The 25,332-nt window shown below is 40.4% G+C and overlaps 1 protein-coding gene across 5 annotated transcripts in view; it reads right to left on the bottom strand.

The window, feature by feature from the left end:
* Nucleotides 1-25,332, bottom strand: part of babam2 (BRISC and BRCA1 A complex member 2) — a 210,104-nt gene that overhangs the window by 96,048 nt on the left and 88,724 nt on the right. For all 5 annotated transcript variants that reach the window (XM_043687225.1, XM_043687226.1, XM_043687222.1 and 2 more), the window contains exon 7: nucleotides 2,442-2,551. In XM_043687225.1, the coding sequence (XP_043543160.1) occupies nucleotides 2,442-2,551 (110 nt within the window). The remainder of the gene's footprint in view (nucleotides 1-2,441; nucleotides 2,552-25,332) is intronic.

Genomic DNA, 25,332 nt, shown 5'->3' with positions numbered 1-25,332 from the left:
ATGGGGCTTTCTTGTACACTTGTGGTACATTGACCATTTTGTGTTCTTTCTAACATGACATTCAGGAATGGGAGCTGATTGTTGGTTTCCTCCTCTCTCATAAATTGGATCCCTTGGAGGATGGTGTCGATAATCCAGTGTGTGTTCTCAATTTTGGTTCTCTTAATAAGTTAAAAAAATGTAGTCCACATATCTGATCCAGTTTGGTTTGGATTTACTGTTTGTTCCAGTCTTTGCATCACCGCTTCTGCTATGAGCCCGGAGATGGGTGAGTTCAGAGATATCCCATTGATCTGTTCATATATTTGGTTGTTGAATGTGAAGTGTTATGAAGGTGTAGAGGTGTACTATACCTTTGAGAGAGTTGAAAAGCTAGCAGAACTACCTGACACAGCATGAAGTGCTCTGAGAACAAGGTACCGATGAAACATTTGGTTGAACAACTCGCAGTAGCTGGGTTGCTATGAGAGAAAAACATATTTCAAATTCAGCTAATCAGTTTAAATTATGCCTCAAGATACTAAACTCCAATCAAGTTTGAATTTAGTATTTTGATAATATTAAAACCAATGAAATGATCCAATGTTTTGGGGTATAAATATTGGGCATTTTGAACAGTTAGCTAGAGCGGCAAACAGAACTATCAAAAGACCAACAGATGTTGGTTGCTAGTAAGAGCTCTCTGAGAGGTACTTGTCGGGAGAAGGTGTTTGCACAGAAAATAATATCGAAACCAATCTGGAGAAAAAGTCTATAGAGGAAAACCTACAAAGGTCACTTGGCAAAGCTGACTGGTTTTGAAACGTGAATTTTTGTTTTGTAAATCGTAATCAGGATTTTTATCAGATGAGTATTATAGAGGGGGAGATAGGTTTAAGAGAATGGAGCTGTAAATAATTGTTAGTTAATATTCTCTGTTAGACTTGGGTTGGATTTGCTGTTTGTTCCAGTCTTTGTATCACTGCTTCTGCTGTGAATGCCTGGAGATGGGTGATCCCATAGGTGTCTCATTGATCTTATTACATATATTTGGTTGTTGAATGTGAAGTGTGTCAGCAAGCACAGGTTTAGTAGTTTGAGTATGCAGCCCCTGTTGATAGGTTCCTCATCGTGTCGTTTGTTCTGTTTACCCAGGTAGTTGACTAATGTCTCTCTGGCTCAAGTTTTGTCAATTGAAAGGGACAGTGCTATTACACTGAATGAGACCATTGCTTCATCCTTGTCTATGTTTATGTTCTTGATGTTGTTTAGGAATTCTTGTGATGATTGTCTAATGTTGGGTTCTGCTGATAAGATGTTTCAGTTTTTGTCGAAGTTCTTTTGCCAGTTTATGTGATGTAGTTCCTGGAAGTGCAACCAGAAGCAACAGGAACAGATTCAAATAAATTCCAGAAGACACAGTACAGCAGCACTTCACAGGAGGCTCCAAAGCATTGAGGAATGGCACTTAGACAGGAGACGAAATGGCTGCAAATCAACTTCCCAGCTTGGCGAACATACCGACAAGCAAGGTAAGCATTTGTGTTGAAAATGTGTTGCTGGAAAAGCGCAGCAGGTCAGGCAGCATCCAAGGAGCAGGAGAATCGACGTTTCGGGCATGAGCCCTTCTTCAGGAATAGTTCTTCCTGAAGAAGGGCTCATGCCCGAAACGTCGATTCTCCTGCTCCTTGGATGCTGCCTGACCTGCTGCGCTTTTCCAGCAACACATTTTTAGCTCTGATCTCCAGCATCTGCAGTCCTCACTTTCTCCTCGAAGCATTTGTGTTGACTTGTGTTGGCTGGTTTCCCTAACCAGCTGGAGTTTAGTGCTCTGAAATAGGCGATTTGATAGAGCTGTACAAGATGTTGAGAGGTATAGATAGAATGGATAGCAAGAGGCTTTTTCCCATAGCGGAAATGTCTCTCATGAGGATACATAACTTTAAGGTTATGTTGAGAGGAAGGTTTAGGGGAGATGTCAGAGGCAGGTTCTTTACTCAGAGTGTTGGGTGTGTAGAATGCACTGCTGGCAGTAGTCGTAGAGTCAGATAAGTGACTCTTGCATAGGCACATGGAAGATAATACACTGAAGGGTAAGTAGGTTAGTCTGACCTGAGAGTAAGATCAAAGCCAGCACAACATTGATGGCTGAAGGGCCTGTACTGTGATGTACTGTTCAATGTTCTGCGAAACATCCACAAAGCCTCATCATGTGACTTGAGTCAGCTGGTAACTTAAGACTTAATTCTGGTGCTCTTCAAGACTTCTTTTGCAAGAATATATTTTACAACAAAGAACAATTTGGCTTAAAATTAAATTTAAAAATAATAATTATCAGGTAAGATTCTAAAGGACCACTTATGTTCAATGAATTGGAATCCAACATAAACCTCTACCTCCAAAGAATAGCAAAACAAATCTGACTTTTCATGTTTCAACAGGAATCATAGTACTGTACTTACTGTTCAATCCTTGGAGATAGGTACAGTTTAGGAAACACCTGAGTAGCTTCAGTATCCTCAAAACTGACAGAAAGGAGAGCAACATCTTCTCCTGGGTCTATTACTGTGTCCTGGGAGAGAGGAAACAACAAATATTGTAATTACAGGATTTTTAAAAAATCCAACTGGTTTAAGAACTGTTTCGTCCCAAATTGTTGCTCTCTCTCATGCCTGGAAGTAAACTCTGTGCTCCCAAGTAAGCTTTGAAAGATGCAGCCTGTTAATGAGTAATGAGAATTTTTCCTTAAGGAGAAATAATGTCTGCATTGCACTGTAGCTATGCCTAGTTTCGGATGGCACTGAGGTTTAAACTGAGCTCATTCTAGTGCGGCTTTGATCAGATTGCATGGTATTGAGTAAGTAAGCAGTAATGTGGAGATGGTAAGGACATGCACCTTTGCTTTTTGTAAAAAAAAAAAGCCACATAGTATAAATTGGTTCTGTTTCTACTGCAGGGAAAGAAACTGAGAAACTAGCTGTTTGGCACGTGTTCAGTGATTAGGTCTATTCTATTACTATGGTTTAAATTGTATGGTTTAAATTAGTATTGGAACAGCAGGGGGAAAGTTAAGAAATAAAATAATTGATGAAGTTTTTTTTCCCCCAATTCAACTGTAGAACATAGGCGTTGCTGGCTGGCCTGAGTTGATCTTGAGAAGGTGGTGGTGAGCTGTCTCCCTGAAGCTATCCATGTGCTGTTTGGTAGACCCACAATGTCCTTAGGGAGATAATTCCAGGATTTTGGCCTGGCGACAGTGAAGGAACTTCGGTATATTTCTAAGTCAGAATGGTGACAGACTTGGAGGGGAACTTGCAGAGAGTGGTGTTCCCACATATCTGCTGCCTTTTCTCTTTCACGTGGAAGTGGACATGGGTTTGGAAGGTGCTGTCAAAGGATTTTTGATGATTTTCTGCAGAGCATCTTGTAGATAGTACACATTGCTGCTACTCAGCATCTGGAGTGTGGTGGAGGAGAGAGGGCATATTTGGATATGGTGCCAGTCAAGCTGCCTACTTTTTCCCAAATGTCTTGGAACTGACCCCATCCAGGCAAATGGGAAGCATTCAATCACAATCATACTTGTGGCATGTGTCTTGGAAATAGTGGACAGGCTTTGGGGAATCAGGGTGGCATTTTCATTTTAGGTAAATTAATCGCCGCAGTATTCCTAGCCTCTGTCCTGTTCTTGTAGCCACTATATTTATGTGGCAAGTCCAGTTGAGTTTCTGATCAATGGTAGCCTGCAGGATGTTAATAGGGGTTTAGTGATTGCGACAAAATTGAATTTCAAGGGTTAGTTTTACTTTCACTGTAGATTCTCAGTGCATGACACTTAAGTGGCACAAATGTTACTTGCAACTTGCCAACCTAAGTAGTTAACTAAAAACTACTAAGAATAGTAGGACGGGTGATGATGGCACTGCCTCAGCATGTGGGACCTTCAGGTTATCAATGCCATCCAGGGGAAAAAAGTCTGCAATAAGAGTTTGTGGCTCAGGGATCAGATCCTGAAGAAGGGCTAATGCCCGAAACGTCGATTCTCCTGTTCCCTAGATGTTGCCTGACCTGCTGCGCTTTTCCATTCCACACAGGCACCACCCTCTGCGTGAAAAAGTTGCCTCTTAGGTCCCTTTTGTATCTTTCCCCCTCACCCTATGCCCTCTAGTTCTGGACTCTCCCACCCTGGGGAAAAGACCTTGTCTATTTATCTTATCCATGTCCTTCATGATTTTATAAATCTCTCTGAGGTCACCCTTCAGCCTCCGACGCTCCTGGGAAAACAGCCCCAGACTTTTCAGCCTCTCCCTAAAGCTCAAATCCTCCAAACATTGGTAACATCCTTGTAAATCTTTTCTGACTCCTTTCAAGTTTTGCAACATCTTTCTTGTAGCAGGGAGATCAGAACTGCATGTAGTATTCCAATAGTGGCCTAACCAATGTCCTGTACAGCCGTAACATGACCTATTAACAGCACAGAGGTGGAAGGAGTGGAGAGTGTCAAGCTCCTGGGAGTGGTCATCCACAACAAGTTTTCTTGGACTAGACGCACTGGTTACAATGCCCTATAACATCTCTTCTTCCTCAGACAGCTGAGGAAATTTGGCATGACGGCGAATACCCTTGCCAACCTTTATAGGTGCGCCATCAAGAGCACCTGGATATATCACTACCTGGTATGGCAACTGTACCTTCAAGATTGGAGTCGGTTATAGAGAGCACTGAACTCGGCCCGGACAATCACAAATGCCAACTTCCCATCTATAGAATCCATCTACCAGGCCCGCTGTTAAGGAAAGGCCGCCAGCATTCTCAAAGATCCATCTCACTCTGGCAATGTTTTTCTACAATCTCTTCCATTGGAGAAATGGCACAGGAGCCTGAACACACGCACCAGCCAGTTTCGCAATAGTTTCTACCCTACTGTTGTTAGAATACTGAATAGACTCTCAAACTCTTAACATTCGCCTGTACCTGTGTTTTTGTTTTGCTGCGGTTATATCTAATATTTACTATTTATGCTACTTAACTCTGTTATCTGCCTGTATTGCTCGCAAGACAAAGCTTTTCACTGTGCCTTGGTACATGTGACAATAAATTCAATTCAATTCAATTCCCAACTCCTGTTCTCAATACTCTGACCAATAAAGGAAAGCAATCCAAACGCCTTCTTCACTATCCTATCTACGTGCGACTCTACTTTCAAGGAGCTATGAACCTGCACTCCAAGGTCTCTTTGTTCAGCAACACTCTCTAGGACCTTACCATGAAGTACACAAGTCCTGCTAAGATTTGCTTTCTCAAAATGCAGCACCTCTAAATTAAACTCCTTCTGCCATTCCCCAGCTCATTGGCCCATCTGATCAAGATCCCGTTGTAATCAGGAGGTAACCTTCACTAACCACTACTTCTCCAATTTTGGTGTCATTTGCAAACTTACTAACTATATCTCTTATGCTCACATCCAAATCATTTATATAAATGATGAAAAGTAGTGGACTCAGCACTAATCGTTGAGGCACTCCACTCGTCACAGGCCTCCAGTCTGAAAAACAACCCTCCACTACCACCCTCTGTCTTCTACCTTTGAGCCAGTTCTGTGTCCAAATGGCTAGTTTTCCCTGTATTCCATGAGATCTAACCTTGCTAACCAGTATTCCATGGGGAACCTTGTCGAACACCTTACTGAAGTCCACATGATCACATCTACTGCTTTGCCCTCCAATCTTCTTTGTTACTTCTTCAAAAACCTCAATCAAGTTTGAGAGACATGATTTCCCACACACAAAGTCATGTTGACTATCCCTAATCAGTCCTTGCCTTTCCAAATACATGTACATCAGGCAAAATAAGGCGGAAGGAGAAGGGCCAAGACAAGTAAGTGTCTTACTCAAACTTAAGTAAGTGCAATTATGAGGGCTTAAAAGCAAGGCTAGCTAAAGGGAACTGGCAAATTTGATTAAGGGATAGGTTAATAGAGATGCAGACATTAAGGGGATATTTCAGAATGCACAGAATTGATACACTTCAACAAATAAAAAAAAATCATGAAGGGAAGCAATTACCATCCTTGGTTAATGAAAAAGATAAAAGACAATATCAAACTTGAAGAAAAAGTATATACTGCTACATCAAACATACCCAGTGACATAGAACATTACAGCGCAGTACAGGCCCTTCAGCCCTCGATGTTGCATCAATCTGTCGAACCAATCTGAAGTCCATCTGTCCTACACTATTCTAATTTCATTGACAGAGCATCTGAAACCCCTGGGGTAGAAAATATGTAATATTCACAATTGGAGGAGTAAATAAATTTCTCCTCATGTCAGTCCTAAATGCCTAAGTATAAGATAGGTTAACAGGCCAGAAGATATGCTGCAGGGATCAGTGCTGGGGTCTCAACATTTTACAGTTTTTATAAATGTTTTGGATGAAGGTATTAAATGCATAATTGGTAAATTGACACAAATATAGGTGGGAACACAAGTCATGAAGAGGATGCAATGAGTCTACAAAGGGATATGAATAGGTTACATGAACTGCTTGGTTTCATTTTCTTTTGTTCATTCCTGGATTGTGGGCATCACTAGGAATTTAGGAACTTACTGCTCATGAGAAGATGCCTTCTTCAATTTTGATAGCTTGCAAGGGCATTGCCATAGGGAGGCTTAGAACCAAGGGATACAACTTCAAAATAAGGGGAAGAGAACTCAGGACTGACATTAGGATTAATTTATTTACTCAGAGTTATGAATTTTCCAAAGTCTCTGCCCCAGGGGTCTGTGGATGCTCAGTATGTTTAAAGCTAAAATTAAACCAGAAAATGCTGAAGAAACTCAGTAGGTTTTGCAGAAACTGTAGAGAAAGGGGTTAACTTCTTGAGTTGGCTGACTATTATGGAAAATAAAGAACATGAAAGCATGGGAAGGGTTAAAGCATGAAGACCAATGAAAAGCAATCTGTGTTCTGTGGAAGGCAGGATGGGTTAACCATAGTGGAACATTCTTACACCAAATAGCAGAGTAAGGTTAAGGTTGAAAGGTCACTATGGCGAGATGAGATAACACAAGTAATAAAGCAAGTTTCTCTGTTAAGTGTTAATATGACAGGATTGGGACAATAAATATTCAGGTCATGACATTAAAATATCTAATTAGTAGTAGAGTCAGCTTGAGACAGGAGACTATTGTAACAGATGGAATAGATATATATGTATCATGTCAGGTTAGTCTGGAATTGAAGATCACTGTAGCAGAGTTAGCAATAAATATCTAACCATGACATTAGAATAACATTAAGTAGAATGTACAACTAAAGAGATAATGGGAATTAACATCACTGGTTTATTGTGGAGCTAGAGTGAGATACTTTAATTAATACAGTTGGACATGCTGATAAGCTAACAGAGACACGATAAAAAAAATAAAATCCACGGACCCTGAGGTTCAGGGGCATTCAAGAATCTGCTTTCTCAGTGTCATGGTTTTTTGTTTGCAAATAAAAGACCTACTTCTTGAAGAACTCTGTCTCCAGGTGGTTCTCTATATTTTCTCCACAACACTATTTCTCAGAATTGCTTTAGAGTTCTAAAGGAGTGTCATGCTGCATTTAAAATGTCAACACTATTTCGCTTCTCAGAGATGCTGCGAAACCTGCTTAATTTCTACAGTACCTTAGTTTCAGATCTTCAGTACCTTGTTTACATTTTACTGTTTAGAGATTGACAGATTTCTAACTCTTGCTGATGTGAAGGGACATGAGTATAGTATGCAAAAAAGACATTGAAGTGGATAATCAGTTAAGACTGCATAAAATGATAATGCAGATACGACAGCCTACTCCCCCTCCTATGTTTCAAAGGGCAGTTAAAGGTGAACAACATTGCCATAGATCTGCAGTCCTATATAGGCTAAACTGCAGAATCATTCTTTAAAAAGACATCCATGAATTAGATGTCCATTTTACAACAATCTGAGAGTTCATGGTTTCAATGATGATAATATCTTTTGTTTCAGATTTTGTTTAAGTCGCGGGATCAGCTGATTGAGCTTGTACCTCTGGATAAACACCATGCACCACTCCCAAAATAAATATGACACAAACAGATGCATTCAACATTATGGTCAGCTGTACTTTCTATCTACCTTCCTTCCTTACCGATGAAGAAAATACTACAGAGTAGCAAACAGAAGCATCCACTTCGCAATCCTCTCATTATCAATTTGAAATGTTATCCGCAGATTTCGCTTTCCGCAGATGCGGCTTTTGTGTCTACAGCACCTTCTGCTTTAATCTTTAACTGCACTTGGATACTAAGAGTATAGTATGCACATTAAGATAGAAGGTCAACAAGACTGTACATCTACAGTAATGGGCTGATTTTGTTTGGTGTGGTAGTGAAGGGGAGATATTGTGTGTAATATGTGTTTCAAAGAAGGCCACCCTGCAGCAATGTGGGAAGCCATAACAAGCTAAGGGTCAGACTTCTTTGCTCCAATGAAAGGAAGTCTTGCCCTTGAAATGCTCCCGTCCAAACAAACTGGTAAATGCAGATTACTCTACTACATTCCTGACTTAGGCCTTTGTGTGCGCAAGTAAATCTCTAGGAAATCAGGAGATGGTTCAGTCTATACCAAAAGTCCCAACATTATTTTGCTCCTCATGCACTTATTCCAGATAAGCAATTGATCAATAGTAACTCACAGGACGTTAATACAGTCGGTTTTGATATAACACAATAGTTCCGTTCTTGTGCGATCGTGCGTTATAAGAAAATCGCGCAATAGCCATGCCATTTAAATTAAAGGGACCGAAATCACGTTATAGCCAGTACAGGTAAGGAAAGTTCACATTCTACAAGTAGCAGTCTAAATTCTTCAATCGTGCTAAAGCCAATTCGCGTAGAAGAAACACGTATTATAGAGGAACTGACTGTACTGGAGGTTTCAACATTTGCAATGTCATTGAACGTATGAAGAAATAGGATGATGGTGATAGTTTTGAAGCTGGTGGGGACTTCAGAACATTCCATGGAAAGTGATCAGTCTGGGTGCAGTCCCCACTCATGCACTCAGATCCAAACTGACAGGAGTATTGGCTGACATTAGATTAGATTAGATTAGATTACTTTACAGTGTGGAAACAGGCCCTTCGGCCCAACAAGTCCACACCGACCCGCCGAAGCGCAAACCACCCATACCCCTAACCTAACATTACGGACAATTTTAACATGGCCAATTCACCTAACCTGCACATCTTTGTGACTGTGGGAGGAAACCGGAGCACCCGGAGGAAACCCACGCAGACACGGGGAGAATGTGCAAACTCCACACAGTCAGTCGCCTGAGGCGGGAATTGAACCCGGGTCTCTGGCGCTGCGAGGCAGCAGTGCTAACCACTGTGCCACCGTGCCGCCCACAATTTGGACGGCACGGTGGCACAGTGGTTAGCATTGCTGCCTCGCAGCGCCAGAGATCCGGGTTCAATTCCCGCCTCAGGCGACTGACTGTGTGGAGTTTGCACATTCTCCCCGTGTCTGCGTGGGTTTCCTCCGGGTGCTCCGGTTTCCTCCCACAGTCCAAAGATGTGTAGGGTCAGGTGAATTGGCCATGCTAAATTGCCCGTAGTATTAGGTAAGGGGTAAATGTAGGGGTATGGGTGGGTTGCGGTTCAGTGTGGACATCTTTAACCTCTTCTTACTATGATCTGACGTTCCCACCAGCTTCAAGAAGATCACCATCATCCCAGTGCCAAAGAAAAATCATGCAGCATGCCTCAATGACTACCACCTGATGGCTCTGACCTTCAGAATTATGAAGTGCTTCCAGAGGCTAGTAATGGGACACCACTTGAGGCAACATGATTGTGTTGATCATTTGCAACAGGTCCACAGTATATGTCATCTGCCTGGTGCTACCTCTGTTAGGCTCCTAATTATCAACGACAGCTCCACCTTCAATACCACAATTCCAAACAAACTCAACTCTAAACTCAGAGAACTACGTCTTGAGGTTACCCACATAACCACTCCTTATACGCTCATGGCCCCAACTCAATTTAGAAGTTTGCTGACAGCACCACCATTGTAGGTCAGACAATGATGTGACAGAGTATAGAAAAGAGACTGAGTGCTTAGTGGCATGGTATAAAGACACCAATCTCTCCATTAACACTGGCAAAACCAAGGAGCTGGCCATTGACTTCAGGAAGCAGAGTGGAGGGCATGCTTCTGTCTGCATGAATGGTGCTGAGGTGGAGATGGTCAAGTGTCAAGTTCCTGGAAGTGACGATTACCAACAATCCCGTCCTGGTCCATCCATGCTGATGTGAGGGTCAAGGAAGCATAACAATGCCTCTGCTGCCTCAGGAGGCTAAGGAATAGCCTCCTGAGGAAGTCCACAAAGACACTTTCCATTTTTTATAGATGCACTACAGAAAGCATCCCATCTGATTGCATCACAGCATGGTACTACAATTGGTCTGCCCAAGACCTCAAGAAGCTACAGAGAGTTGTGAACACACCCCAGTCAATCAGGGAAACCAGCCTTCCATCCATTGACTCAGTCTACACTTTCCGCTCCTCAGGAAACCAACATAATCAAAACCACTCCAACTCTGGTTATATTCTCTTCCACCCTCTTCCATTGAGCAGAAGATATAACACTTTGAATACACATATAGATTCAAGAACAGCTTCTTTCCCACTGTTATGAGATGTCTGAATGGACCCCTCAAATGTTAATGCTGATCTCTCTCCCTCTGCACCTTCTCTGTGGCTATAACACTGTATTCTGCACTCTGTTCTGCTACCTGATGCACTTTGTATGGTATGATCTGCCTGTATAGCATTCAAAACAAGAACTTTTCACTATATTTCAGTACATGTGACAATAATTACTCAAATCAAATCAAATCACTCCAACAACATGTTAATGTCCTATTAGAGTTCCACACTGTGCTCCTCAGTTTACAATTCGTTCAAAGTTTGCAGGTGACACTAAATTATCCCTGGATCAGTAATCCAGAGATTCAGGCTAATGTTCTAGGGCTGGAGATTGGTATTTGTGATGCTGGGGAGATCGAGCCAGGGCTCCACCATAATTGAGGATGGGGATACTTGTGGATGCTCCAGCTCCAGTCAAAATCATTTCATAGTCCACGACCATTCACAACTAGATGAGGCAAATCTCCAGAACCTCATCTGATCTGCTAGCCCTGTATATTGCATATTATTCTGCTGTTTGGCATTAAATTTAATCCTGTTTTAGCCTCACCAGGTTGATGACTCATTGTTAGGTATGCCTGGAGCTGCTTCTTCTGGCATGTCCTCCTCCACTCTTTGTCAGAGTTGAGCTCCCAGCTTGAAGTTTATGATTGAGTGAGGATTCGGCCATTGGATTACTAAATTCTGCTGCTGATGCTGATGGTCTAATGCACCATAACTATGCCCAGGTTTGAGTTGCTAGATCTGTGTGAAGTCTGCCTCATTTAGTGTGGTGCTGGTGTCATCAACATAATTACGGGTATCCTCGATGTGAAAATGAAGTCCTAACTCCACAATGACTGAGCAGTGGTCCCTCCTAATAAGTGTGTCATTGGCATCTGTGTAAGATAGATTGCTGATGACAAGGCAAAGTAGATTTTTTCCCTCTTGGTTCCTTCACCATCTGCTATGGTCCCACTTGGGCAGCTATATCTTTCAGAGCTCGGACAGGTGATTCAGTCGTGGTGCCACCAAGCCACTTTTGCTGAAAAACCAAAATAACTGCAGAAATCAGAAACAAAAACAGAAATTGCTTGAAGAACTCAGCAGGTCTGGCAACATCGGTCGTGAGAAAACAGAGTTAACATTTCAGGTCCAGTTGACCCTTCCTCAGAACACCCCTATTGGTGATGGGCGATAAAGTATTTTCTATTACATTACCCTCAGTATTTTTTCCAATTGGCATTTGAAGAAGTAACAAAGAGGATTGATGACGGCAGAGCAGTAGATGTGATCTATATGGACTTCAGTAAGGCATTCAACAAGGTTCCTCATGGGAGGCTGGTTAGTAAGGTTAGATCTCATGGAATACAAGGAGAATTAGCCATTTGGATACAGAACTGGCTTGAAGGTTGAAGACAGAGGGTGTGGAGAAGAGTTGCTTTTCAGACTGGAGGTCTGTGACCAGTGGATTGCCACAAGGATCGGAGATGGATCCACTACTTTTCGGCATTTATATATAAATGATTTGGATGTGAACATAGGAGGTACAATTAGTAAGTTTGCAGATGACACCAAAATTGGAGGTGTAGTGGACAGCGAAAGAGATTGCCTCAGAGTAGAACAGGATCTTGATCAGATGGGCCAATGGGCTGAGGAGTGGCAGATGGAGTTTAATTTAGATAAATGCAAGGTGCTGCATTTTGGAAAAGCAAATCAAAGCAGGACTTATACACTTCATGGTAAGGTCCTGAGGAGTGGTGCGTAACAAAGAGACCTTAGACTGCAGGTTCACAGTTCCTTGAAAATCGAGTCACTGGTAGGTAGGATAGTGAAGAAGTCGTTTGGTATGCTTTCCTTTATTGGTCAGAGTATTGAGTACAGGAGTTGGGAGGTCATGTTGCGGCTAGACAGGACTTTGGTTAGCCTACCTTTGGAATATCGCATGCAATTCTGGTCTCTTTCCTATCGAATGAATGTTGTGAAACATGTAAGGGTTTAGAAAAGATTTACAAGGATGTTGCCAGGGCTGGAGGTTTTGAGCTAGAGGGAGAGGCTTAAAAGGTTGGGGCTGTTTTGCCTGGAGCGTCAGAGGCTGAGGGATGACCTTATAGAAGTTTATAAAATCATGAGAGGCCTGGATAAGATAAATAGACAAGGTCTTTTCCCTGGGGTGGGGGAGCCCAGAACGAGAGGCCATAGGTTTAGGGTGAGAGGGGAAAGATATAAAAGAGACCAAAGGTTTTCACGCAAAGGGTGGTGCGTGGACAGAATGAGCTGCCAGAGGAAGTGGAGGATTAATTTAGATTAGATTCCCTACAGTGTGGGAGCAGGCCCTTCGGCCCAACAAGTCCACACCGACCCTCCGAAGAGCAACCCACCCAGACCCATTCCCCTACATTTACCCCTGTACCTAACACTACAGGCAATTTAGCATGGCTAATTCACCTGACCGGCACATCTTTGGACTGTGGGAGGAAACCGGAGCACTCGGAGGAAACTCATGCAGACACGGGGAGAATGTGCAAGCTCCACACAGTTGCTCGATGCAGGAATTGAACCCAGATCCCTGGTGCTGTGAAGCAGTAGTGCTAACCACTGAGCCACCATGCCACCGCTAAACTATTGTAGAGAGTGTGGGCCGGTACAATTACAGCATTTAAAAGGCATCTGGATGGGTATATGAATAGAAAGGGTTGAGAGAGATATGGGCCAAGTGCTGGCAAATGGGAGTAGATTAGGTTCGGATATCTGGTCAACATGGAGGAGTTGAGTCGAAGGGTCTATTCTCTATGACTTGGGAAAATACTGATTCATCAGCCAGTGTTAGCGATGGGCAGGAGGTTGCAATCATCAAGAGGTTTCTTTCTGCACGTTTGACCTGATGCCGAGTTAACTCATGGGGGTTGAAGTCAATGTTGAGGAATCCTAAAGCCACCCTTTCTTCACTCTACACCACTGCGTCGCCACTTCTGCTGGGGCTGTCCTGCCAATGGGACAGGTCATGCCTAGGGATGGTGGCAGTCATACTCTTGCAATCTATACCTTACAAAAAAATGGTACTTGACTAGTCTTTAGTACAGCTCATGTAATTTTGGCACAAGCCCACAAATTTTGGTAGATTTGACACAACTGATTTTACTATGTCATTTCCAGCACCTATGTCAATCCTGAGTGGTCCATCCAGGTTTGTTCCTTGCCTTAGATTATTATAGTTAGGTTCTTGATTAGTAAGGGAATCAAGGGTTATGGGGAGAAGAAAGGAGAATGAGGTTGAGAAACATTAGCAATGATAAAACAGAGGAGCAAACTTGATCGACTAAATGGCCTAAATCTGCTCCTATATCTTGTGGAGAAAGTGAGGATTGGTGATGGAATTACTGATGAAGGGCTTGTACCCGAAACGTAGTCAGTCCTGCTCCTGTGATGCTGCATGACCTGCTGTGCCTTTGCAGTGCCATACTGTGCGACTCCTAATGCTTTGATTTAACGGTTGTGCCTTTCCAGTGCCAAACTTTTTGACTCCTATTGCTTTGATTTAACTGAATGGCCGGCAAGGCCATTTCAGAGGGTAGTTAAGTGTCAACAACATTGTAGAAGATATGGGCAGTTTTCCCTGATATCCTGGTTAATATTTACCCCTCAACCAATGTCAAAACAAACCGATTATCTGGTCATCATATTGTTGTTTGTAGGAGTTTACTGTGCACATTGTGGCTGCAAATTTCTGACATTACCAGTAACCACACTTCAATATATACTTCATAGGCTGTTAAGTGCTTTGAGATATCGGGCAATCATGAACAGTATTACGCAAATGCAAGTTTCCTTTATCCTTTGACCTTGTCTTTGAGCGCCACTTCTTTCACTACTTGACGTCCATTCTTCTTTCTAGAAAAGACTCCTTACTGTGTTAAATGTGCTACACCAATGGAAACTGTGTTGAAACAAAAAGCTTTTTCATCTACTACCCTGTACTTAAAGGTCTTTTTGTCACTTCAATTTGTTTGAAAATACCTGTTAGTGAGTGAATGACAGCTAAGTTGCATAAGCATAACTTTAATTCATGAATGCAGTATTCAATTCATTTAAATGAAAACATGGAGATTTACTAGAAAATAATTTCATTTTCTTATTCAATATATTTAATCAACTCTTCAACTGTGTGGGCTGCATGGATTCCTTGACAGTTATTTTGTTCAGTTGGATTTACTTGTACTTCAATTCTTGCCAAAAGAGACACAGAGTACGTTTGTAATTTATTATGAACCCAGTGATGCATAAATGAAAGAGCAACGGATTTACTGTTTGTACTACATCTGGACTTCAAAACTAAACACCAGCATGTGTATTCATCGATAATTGGTTTTCAATAACATATGCTGGACTCATATTCACGGTTCCTGTGGTTTGAAGCCGGTTATTTTGTGATGGAAGAAGTATATAAAACACTTAAAAGCCTGTATCATTATTTCTTACATTATTTTTAAAGCAGGTCACTGTTCTGCTGTCAGTAATTCCCCTTTTCACAAAGGCAACTAAAAATGAAGGTTGTCAGAAGCAGAGTATGTAAAAGAAAATGTCTTGCCAAGAATGTAAATAAAAGTAATTTAAGAAACATATGCAATTGTGTGGTGAACTGACAACTTTGATCAGTATCATACAGCTTTCACAGCAGGGTACATTATGACAGATTTAAACACAGATAATATGAAATCGATTCGATTGAAATTTGATCTTCAGTATATTCAAGGATTAACTACTAAAGAAACTCTTGGTGACATTTGTTCTTTGCTGTTTGCATTTTAAATGTGAAACCAAAATATTGTGACTGGTTGTTGTATGAAAATAGTTTCACTTTTGTTTAAAAACTCTTGGAAGGGGTGACAAGTTCCTCAAACTTTCCATAGATTTTTAAAATTATGCCTTATTGACAGCAGTTCAATTCCTCAGAGTTAATGGTTATTATTGGGTTTAAATAACAAATTTAATTCACATGACATAACAATCATTTTTAAAATTCAAGTTAAACCTGATGAACACGTTTTCATTGCTCAAATGTTCATTTAATAAAATCACTGAAAATATATAAAGAATGTATTTACTATCTTTTCAAAGAGAACACAGAAGAATTTTATTCCTGTAATTGGCAAAAATAACATAATTCATGGAAATGAAAATATAAGCAATGTATCAGAACCTAAAAAGAATGGACAAAAATATTGGGACTGTTATTTTCGGTGAGATGCTATTAAAGAAGTGAGCCTAAATGTTGAAAAGGCAAAGTTAGCAATAGTTGCTAACCAATGTGGTGTGAGAGACATTTATTTGGTTGGCTGCAGCCTCTGCAGTGCTGCTTTGTACCAGCATGACTGATCAACAGTTGCATCATTTGTTTTGACTATATTTGGCACAAGCATATGAATAAGTGTGATTGAAGGATAATACTAGGAGGGATCCAAAGATATATTCATTCCAAGTGACTTTTCCACAAACATTAAACAGAAGATTTGGATTTGGATGGTTTAACAACTCTGAATTAAGATTAAGTGACTTATTTGGTGCTTTAAGATTATTCTGAAAAAGCATTGGAGAGTGGGAATCATTGATCAGTCAGCAGATATGTTACAGCATCTAAGAGCAACTTGAGAAACTCAAATAATCTTTCAATTTGGCTTCCATTTGAAAAACACTTCTTGAGTTTGTGATTACACCACAGTTTCAGAAAAAAATAATGTCTTTTTACAATTATTATGTGAAGACTAACAAACCAATTATCTGTATTTTACATTCCCTAAAAACACTTGCCTCCTTCCCAGCAAACAGGGATGAGAGTGGCTGAACATGAAAAGGGCAGAAAATTCTGTGGCAAGGAACTATACTTCAACTATAACACAAAGCTGCAAAGTCACTACAACATGAGGGAGCAGAAAACTAGTGCACCTTTTAAATCATCAGTGGTGAATTGCAAATGCTTTTAGGTCATGTCAAACTTGTGGAATTGCAAAGGTATCAGAAATAAATGCAGTTGGATACTTTCTTGGTAACTAATTCTGACAGCCATCTGATCTGGCTCGGATGCTTTGAGTGCTGGAAATCTCTTCCTAAAAATCAAATTTTGTTTGTGTTTCATAGTTAACTTCAAGTTACTATTTAAATTCTATATTTCATCTTGAGAGCAACTGAACTTAATAAATATTCTAGGTAAAGATTTTTTTTTATACCTGGGGCTTAATCAACTCAAAGCCAAGAAATGGAGGCATGTCAATGTGACTTGGCACTAAATGTGACTTTGAACAAAATGCTGGGAGTAGGCTAAGTAAGGGAGTCACAGAAAGTGGCAACGGTGGTGCTCCTTTGCTTTCGTTTAACCTTTTCAGTCTTAGGTACGAATGGTGATTCAACTACAAAGGAAAAACCTGATTATTTAGTGAGCACTCGGCAATTGTCTCAGGTCTGTTCTTCTTCTAATTTTTAAAACAGGACAGGGAGTGATGTTAAAGTTTAAAAATGAATAATGAAATAAAATAATTAACTAAAGCATATTAAGAACGGCCGAAAGGTATCATGTCATAGTAGGAGCTGCTGAATGCCAGTCTGATCTGGGACAAGAACACTTTGTGGGGAAAGTTAGCTGGAAACTTCTCATTTGATCAGTGGTTAGGGGCTGGAGCACGTAGCTTCAACTGAAGTAGGGAATCCATTGGACAGGAGGCTTTGTAACTGTCCAACTGGTGTTCATCCTTTCGGCATCTTTGAACAAGAGGAAGGGCTGCTGGGGTGGATGGCATAACTGGCCATGGCACCATGGAACAACAATCAAGTGGAAGGTGTGGAGGGTCAAAAGTAGGGGAGTGCAAAGCAAGTAGGTTTACACTATTCTCTGCAACAAAATGTAAAGTCCAGCAGGTACTGTCTGGCTAGGATTTGAGTCTTCTGTTCAGGGCTGAATAGTAACTTACAATGGGATGGGGAGGAGCCAGTCATTGTAGTTCAATAACATAGGCAAGGAAGAGGTTCTACACAGTCAGTTTGATAAGCTGAGCACCAAATTAAGAAACAGAAACTCAAAGGAAATGAGGGAAGGAATAGTGGCCCAGCAGTCAGTGGACTTCTAATCTAGAGCTCCAGGCTAATGATCTGGTAACATGGTTTCAAATTCCACTATGGCAGATGGTGAAATGTGATTTCAATTAAAAACTTTGTCTGATCATGACCAGGTAACCACTTTTGATTGTTTAAAAATCCATCTGGTTATAGAGTCAGAATCATACAGCACAGAAACAGACCCTTCAATCCAACTGATCCATGCTGACCAAGTTTCCCAACCTAAACTAGTCCTATTTGCCTGCATTTGGCCCATATCCCCCTAAACCTTTCCTATTCATGTACCTGTCCAAACATCTTTTAAATGCTGTAATTGTACCTGCTGCCCCTTACCACAACCTCTGACAGTTCATTTCACATATGAACCACACTGTGAAAAAGTTGCCACTCATGTCCCTTTTAAATTTTTATCCTCTCACTAGTTTTGGACTCCCCTATCCTAGTGAAATGACTTTGATATTCACCTTATCCACTCTGTGTTCATGAATGTGCCTTTAAAAAATCCACTATGTTTACCTGGTGTGGCCTATATGTGGCTCTTTTGTAGTTGATTCTTAACTGTTCTCTGGGCAACTAGGGATGGGTAATAAATGTTGGCCTAGGCAGTGACCCCCACATTCCATGAACAAATTTTAAAAACTCTGGATTATTACTGGAGTCAAATGCTAACCAAGAATACATGATGTTACCACTCATCAGGAGATAAATTAAATGTCAGATAATTCCAAGATGTATCGAAGATACTTGACAATTATTTCATCATAAGAACGAAGAAATTTCTTTAAAGGCAAGATTTAACAAAAGAATGCAGCATACAGTCATAATCCCAGATGATTTCATGAATGATCATATAGAACCATGGAAAATAGGAACATGAGTGGGCCATTCGGTCCATTGAGCCTGCTCCACCATTCAAAATGATTATGACTGATGATCCAACTCAGTAGTCTGTTTCTGCTTTTGCCCCATATCCAGTAATCTCTTTAAACCCAAGAACTATATCTAGCTCCTTCTTGAAAACATTCATTGTTTTGACTTCAGTCGCTTTCTGTGGTAGTGAACACCACAGGCTCAGGGTGAAGAAATTTCTCCTCATCTCAGTCTACTCCAAATCCTGACACTGTTGCCCTTGGTTCTAGACTCCATGGTGTTTTAAAAAATTCTCAAGGTCAGGTTCGTAGGAGAGTAGTCTGACACAGAACAAACGACCAAGAGGCGAGTCTGCTAGAATATGAGCATTTTATTCCCCGCAGCGTCGCCACAACCAGGTCTCATACTTACAACGGGTCTGGCTTATACTCACTCTACATGTTACCGGAACTGGGAGCCGTCAGTTCTCGTAGTTAACCGTTTCACCACACATGGTCATAAGAAACGTCCTTCCTATGTAATCCTCTTAGAATTGTTAAGGTTTCTATGAGACCCCTGATCCAGTCCCTCTTCATATGCCAATTTGCCATCCAGAAATCAGTATGGTAAACCTTCTTTGCACTCCCTCCATAGCCAGAATGTCCTTCCCCTGATAAGGAGACCAAAACTGCGCACAATATTCCAGATGTGTTCTCACCAGGACTCTATGTAATTGCAGCAGGCTAGTAATGAAAAGTGGCTATGGCGACTTAAAGTCAGTATTAAAAAGAGACCAGATTGTTTTAAGTATCAATGCTGAATCTTTGATAGATTAAATAAAGTCCAAAGAAGATGACATTAAAAATGACATTCAGATGATAAGAGAAACAGAGGTCCAGAAACCAGACAGATCAATTCTAAAGAGCAGATGATAAAATGTTGCATGGATGACCTGTAAAATCTATTAATTTCTCAAGATGCAAAAACACAACAGATACCCAAACAGCCAATGTTAGCAGAAACACCAAATACTAAAATGCCTTGTCAATGCTATGACTAAACAAAACTCATAGGCATGAACAGTGCTCAACATTCAAAACTGCATGCTTGTATTCTAAGAAAGTAGGTCAGTTTCAGAAAATAAACCAAAACAGGACACAGCTACAGAAAAGCAAAAGACCAAAACACTACCCACATAAGGAGATAAATGAGGTAGAACTGTCTCCAGTTGAAGGCAAAACCACAAAAGTTTTTTTTCCAGGGGAAATCAGTGGCACAGATCAAATATCTTAGCATGCAAACCCTGACATCTTTGGCATCGCATAAATTTCATGTTAAACACGAGTTTAAGTGTCACAGTACTGTCAAATAGAGAGTCTTGTTTGACAAAACACTGTTTACAGCTGACCAAAATTCTGCTATGAGATCTAGAAGGCATCACACTTAACAACAAATGTATGTTCTAAGCAGCTCTCCAGTACAAGGGCAGCAAGTACAAGAAAACTTCAAACAAAAGCAAAACAATGTGGATGCTGGAAATCTAAAACACAAACAAAATGGTGGAGAAACTCAGTAAGTCCTGCGCGTGTAGAGATACAAGAAAAGTTAATTTTTTGATTCCTTTATGACTTCTTCAGAATGAGGAAACCTTTATGTACTTTAAAATCAAGATAAGAAGGACATCCTTGAACTCAATCTTATTCAAAAGACGCAGATGTTAATCAACAGGAGCTAAAATTTTCTTTTGAAAAGGAATCTCCAAATTTGTTCATCAGACTACAGTATTTCACTGAAAAAAACTCCTTCTGCGTTTATGCATCCAGGAAAATACATTGTTTAGTGAAACAAGGCAAGTGCAAACTCGAAATAATGATTAGAATGAGAGTCACAAAGCCAATAGTGTGATGTACCCAAGTCCAATGGTAATACCTGTATTTATGTTGACCTGATGCAATTTAACAGGACAGGAGCAAGAAAATAATTATTTTATGTCTACAGTTGAAGAAAATATAGCTAAATTATCCAACAATGTAAAAAATAATGCAACAAACAGCTTTTGGCAAATGCCACATTTATAAGTTCATTCAGAAGGTTGTTTTAACAGATTACTGTTTGGACTTGCATTCGCAGAGATATTAAAAAGAAACAATGTCAACAACTTAAAAGGCCTTCGTACAGTCCCATGTCATATGGATGAAAAGCTATTCCATGGGGAAACAGGTGAAGAGCATGATCAGAGATAGCGTGCAGCATTAGAATGTTTACAAGTGGAGCGGCTCATGCTCCATGACAAGTGCAAATTTTCTGAAGAATCAATTTGTTTCTTAGGACACAATGTAATCAACAATGAAGCGGAATGGTGGATTCTCAGAACACTAAAGACATTATAGAATTTCCAATTCCAAATAATTTTACTGATGGGAAAGAATAGACTGATAGGTTGGCAATTGGTCGATTTGGATTTGTTCTGCTTTTTGTAAACAGGACATACTTGGACAATTTTCCACACTGTTGAGTGGATGGCAGTATTGTAGCTTCACTAAAGATGTGGCATATTTTGGACCATATTTTCAGAACTGTTGTTAGAATGTAGTCAGGGCCCATAGCCTTGATATTACACGGAGTGAATTGGATTAGTTGGAGACTGGCAGCTGTAATACTGTGGATCTCTGAACAAGCCCAAGATGAATCCACTTGCACTTCTAACTGAAAACTTAATGCTTCAGCCTTATATTCGGTACTAATGTGCTGGGCTTTTCCATCATTGAGGATGGAGATATTCTTACAGCCTCCTGTTCCAGCGCGTTGTTTAGTTGCTCACCAACATTCATAACTAAATGTGGCAAAACCGTACAGCCTAGATTTGATTCAGTGGTTGCGAAGTTGCTCAGCTCCATCATTTGCTGCTTAGCCTGCAAGTAGTCCTGCTTTGTACATTCATCATGATTTAAGGTATGCTTGGTGCTGCTTCTGGTATGCTATCTGCACTCTTCATTCAACCAACGTTATTTTCCTTGCTTCACGGTAATGATAGAGGAGAGAAGCCAAAAGGTTACACATTGCATTAGAGTATGATTCTGCTACTGATGGCCCATCATTTCAGCAACGTGGCTCAAATTGCCTGCTTGACCCCATGTGTCAACCTCAAAGGCTAGTATAGGTCTAGCCATTTCTTTTGAAACTGAAAATTGAGGTCAGATCCAAACATGATACTGAAGAATGGTGGTGCATTGATGGTGGGGGTGGGGTTGATATTTAGAGAGAAAGGGTCAGCTTATATACCATATATTGAACTATACATGTATTTTGGTTAAGAAAAAAAGGGGGTATATTACATGCCAGGTTGATTTATATTCTGCGATCTATGATACTGGCCACGTAACTGGTAGAACTCCCCTGCTTTTGATCAAATAGCATTACCTATGAGGGCTTTGGTCAAGGTCTCTGAAAGTCTCTATTAAGTGGTATCTTTAATAGTGCATACACCCTCAGTATTCTGCTGCGTATCAATTCTAGATAACAGCATAAATCTATAACTTGGATAGGAAATTAACAGCAATCAACAAAGGCTGGTATCTTCCCTTTCTTCCTGTTCCCAATAAAAGGTGCTGAAATTGTTTGGGGCATAATCCCATGATGACACTTGGTGTGGTTGCTTTTTGTATCTAAACCAAAACAGGACACCAATAAGATCTTTCTCTGCACCAAAATACAGGTTTAGGCTAAGATTTTGCATTAAGTTAACCCCCTTCTCTCTAGACATTGCCCTCCCCAACACCATCATCATCCCACCACCATTTTCAGTATCACATTAGATACAAAATATATGAGTAGGGGGTTAAGGGGGCAGTGTGGTAAATTGAAATGACAAACTAAACCCGATTCGACCAGAATCTGCTGCATCCAGATATGCTTTGCAGCAGGGGTAGCCAGATAAGGATCAGAAGTACTAATAAACGTCAGATTTCTTCTTCCCAAATCTCAAGGAATTGAAATTCATTCAAATAACCAAAACTTGTCAGAGTCTGGAACAGATTGTTGAAAAACGCATGCAGCAGTTCTCGGTTCAATCCTCCCATAACTTGCCAGTTTATCTCCTTTTGTGCATTGAAACAAAGTGCTGAGAAGGTATATATTGCTTTTAGTTTCTCATTTATTTAAGTGACAGGTTTGAGGTATAATCAGAAACTGAAAGGAATGTGCCTGACTAGATTTACAAATATTACTGAGATGGTATTAATATTTACAACATTTGCTTGGCCAAACTGACTTAGCACTAAATCTAATAAAAGAAAAATAAATTTCACAAAAAGCTATTGGCATTTTTTGGAAAACTGCTACACAGTTGCAAAGCTAAATAGCATTTTTAACATACAAATGAAATACGCAGATCAATTTAAAAATTTCAGATACATATAAACTAATTTTAAAATAAGCATGAGTAATGCCATAATTATTTTACCACTTTTTTTTCAAATTTCGTTTTAGTTCACCCATATCTATAGCATTTCTTACAAAAGAAAATTCAATAGTATTCTTGCCAATTTGACCATTATTCATGTGCATGCAAGTAAATTCATTTCAAATGCTTTCAAAAACAGCAGTACATTTCCAACAGGTTTTTTTTTTAATTCCAGAAATCTGGGCCAACATACTTATCTTCCTTTATTACCTGTATTTAACATGGGTGTGGAATAATAGTTGCAGCACTCAAGATAATGGTTTGGATTATTCAGGAAGAATCTCTCACGAACTCACTTACCTCAAAGTTTGTATTATGAACAGGCCAATGTCACTATTTGGCTGTGTTCCAAGTACACAATTAGGTTAAATCCATGACAGATTTTTCCATTGCACTAATATCAAACTATAATAATGCCAATTGTGTTTTTAACTTGGGTAATTACATGAATGTAAAGTAGTGAATCCTCTTCTAACAAAGGGCAATACAAACATTAGGAGAGGAATGCATTACAATGCAGAAACTGAACTTAAATTATTATTTTATGCAGTATCTTGTAGTGGTGTTGTATTATTGCTTTAACAGCTGCCCATTGTGTCAGTTTTCCAAAGATAGTGATGGCTTAGTGACAATAACAAATGAAAAGATAGAGTTGCATTTATATAATGCCATAGCAGAAATACATAACCTTACTTATTCTGAAGGGCAGTAGCAATTACTGAATTGGCAAAAGCAGCAATGATTTTGCGTGAATCATGATAATGCAAACGACACAATCATGCAAAACCTAACTAGCTAAAAACTGAATTACCAGCAACTTTTAAACTATTGAGTGACATATTAAAACCCCACAAGCCCCATTCCTTGTTCCTACGCAGAACCGAATGAAGCAATCATTCTAACACATATTCTCTGAAATTGCAATTCTCTGGATAATTTCATCTCCACAGCTGTCAACTCATAATACACAGGGATCGATGTTGGCAGGCTGGCAGTGTCACAGGACCAGTTATCCAGAGGCTCAGATTAATGTTTGGATGAAGCTGAACTTCTCCGACAGCAGCCGGAAGAATCTGAATTCAAATCAGATATATGGAACAAAAAACACAGTCTCCCTAATACTTTATTCGCTCAAGGGATATGGTATCATTGGTTGGGCTAGGGTTTATTGCCTTGCCCCTTGTGAAAGTGCTAGTGATCTACCTTCATGAACTATTGCTGCAGGTAGACCCACGATGCCATTGGGGATGGACTTCCAGTGATTTTGACCCAGAAAGTGAAGGAATGGCAATGTATTTCCAAGTCTGGATGGTGAGTGGCATGGAGGGGAACTTGTAGGTGGTGATTTTCCTATCTGCTGCCCTTGTCCTTCTAGATGAAAGTGATCATGAGTTTGAAGGTTTTATTGAGTGATATTTAGCAAATACCTGCAATGCATCTTGTATGTCAGTGGAGTGACTGAATGTTTGTCAATCAAGCTTGCTGCTTTGTTCTGGATGATGTCAAGCTGCTTCAGTGTTGTTGGAGCTACACTCTTCCAGGCAAGTATTCTATTCACACTCTTGATTTGATGGTGAACAGCCTTTGGGGAGTCGGGTGGAGAGTTACTCACTGCAGTATACTTAACCTCTGACCAGCTCTTGTAGCTACTTTATTTATATGGAGTCCACTTCCATTTCCGGTCAAACTCCCAGCATGTTGACAGTGGTGGATTTAGTGATGGTAATGCTATTGTATGTCAAGAGGCAGTGGTTAGATTGGCTCTTATTGGAGATGGTCATTGCCTGGCATTTGAGAGATGCAAATGTTACTTGCCACTTTTCAGCCCAAGCCTAGATATTATCCAGATCCTGTCAAATTTCATCATGGACTGCTTCAATATTAGAGTCGTGAACGGTGTTGAATATTGTGCAATCATCTGCGAATATTCTAACATGTGACTTTCTGATGGAGAGAAGATAATTGATGAAGCAGCTGAGGATACTGGGATTGTATTCGTTGGAGTTTAGAAGATTAAGGGGAGACTTAATAGAGGCGTACAAAATAATCCATGGCTTGGAAAAGGTGGATGCTAGGAAATTGTTTCAGTTAAACGAGGAGACTAGGACCCGTGGACACAGCCTTAGAATTAGAGGGGGTCATTTCAGAACAGAAATGCGGAGACATTTCTACAGCCAGAGAGTGGTGGGCCTGTGGAATTCATTGCCACAGAGTGCAGTGGAAGCCGGGA

The sequence above is a fragment of the Chiloscyllium plagiosum genome, chromosome 3, assembly GCF_004010195.1.
Source record: "Chiloscyllium plagiosum isolate BGI_BamShark_2017 chromosome 3, ASM401019v2, whole genome shotgun sequence".
In the NCBI taxonomy this organism is placed as follows: Eukaryota; Metazoa; Chordata; class Chondrichthyes; order Orectolobiformes; family Hemiscylliidae; genus Chiloscyllium; species Chiloscyllium plagiosum.
The sequence above is the reverse complement of the archived record's forward strand: the minus strand, read 5'-3'. Positions and strand labels throughout refer to the sequence as shown.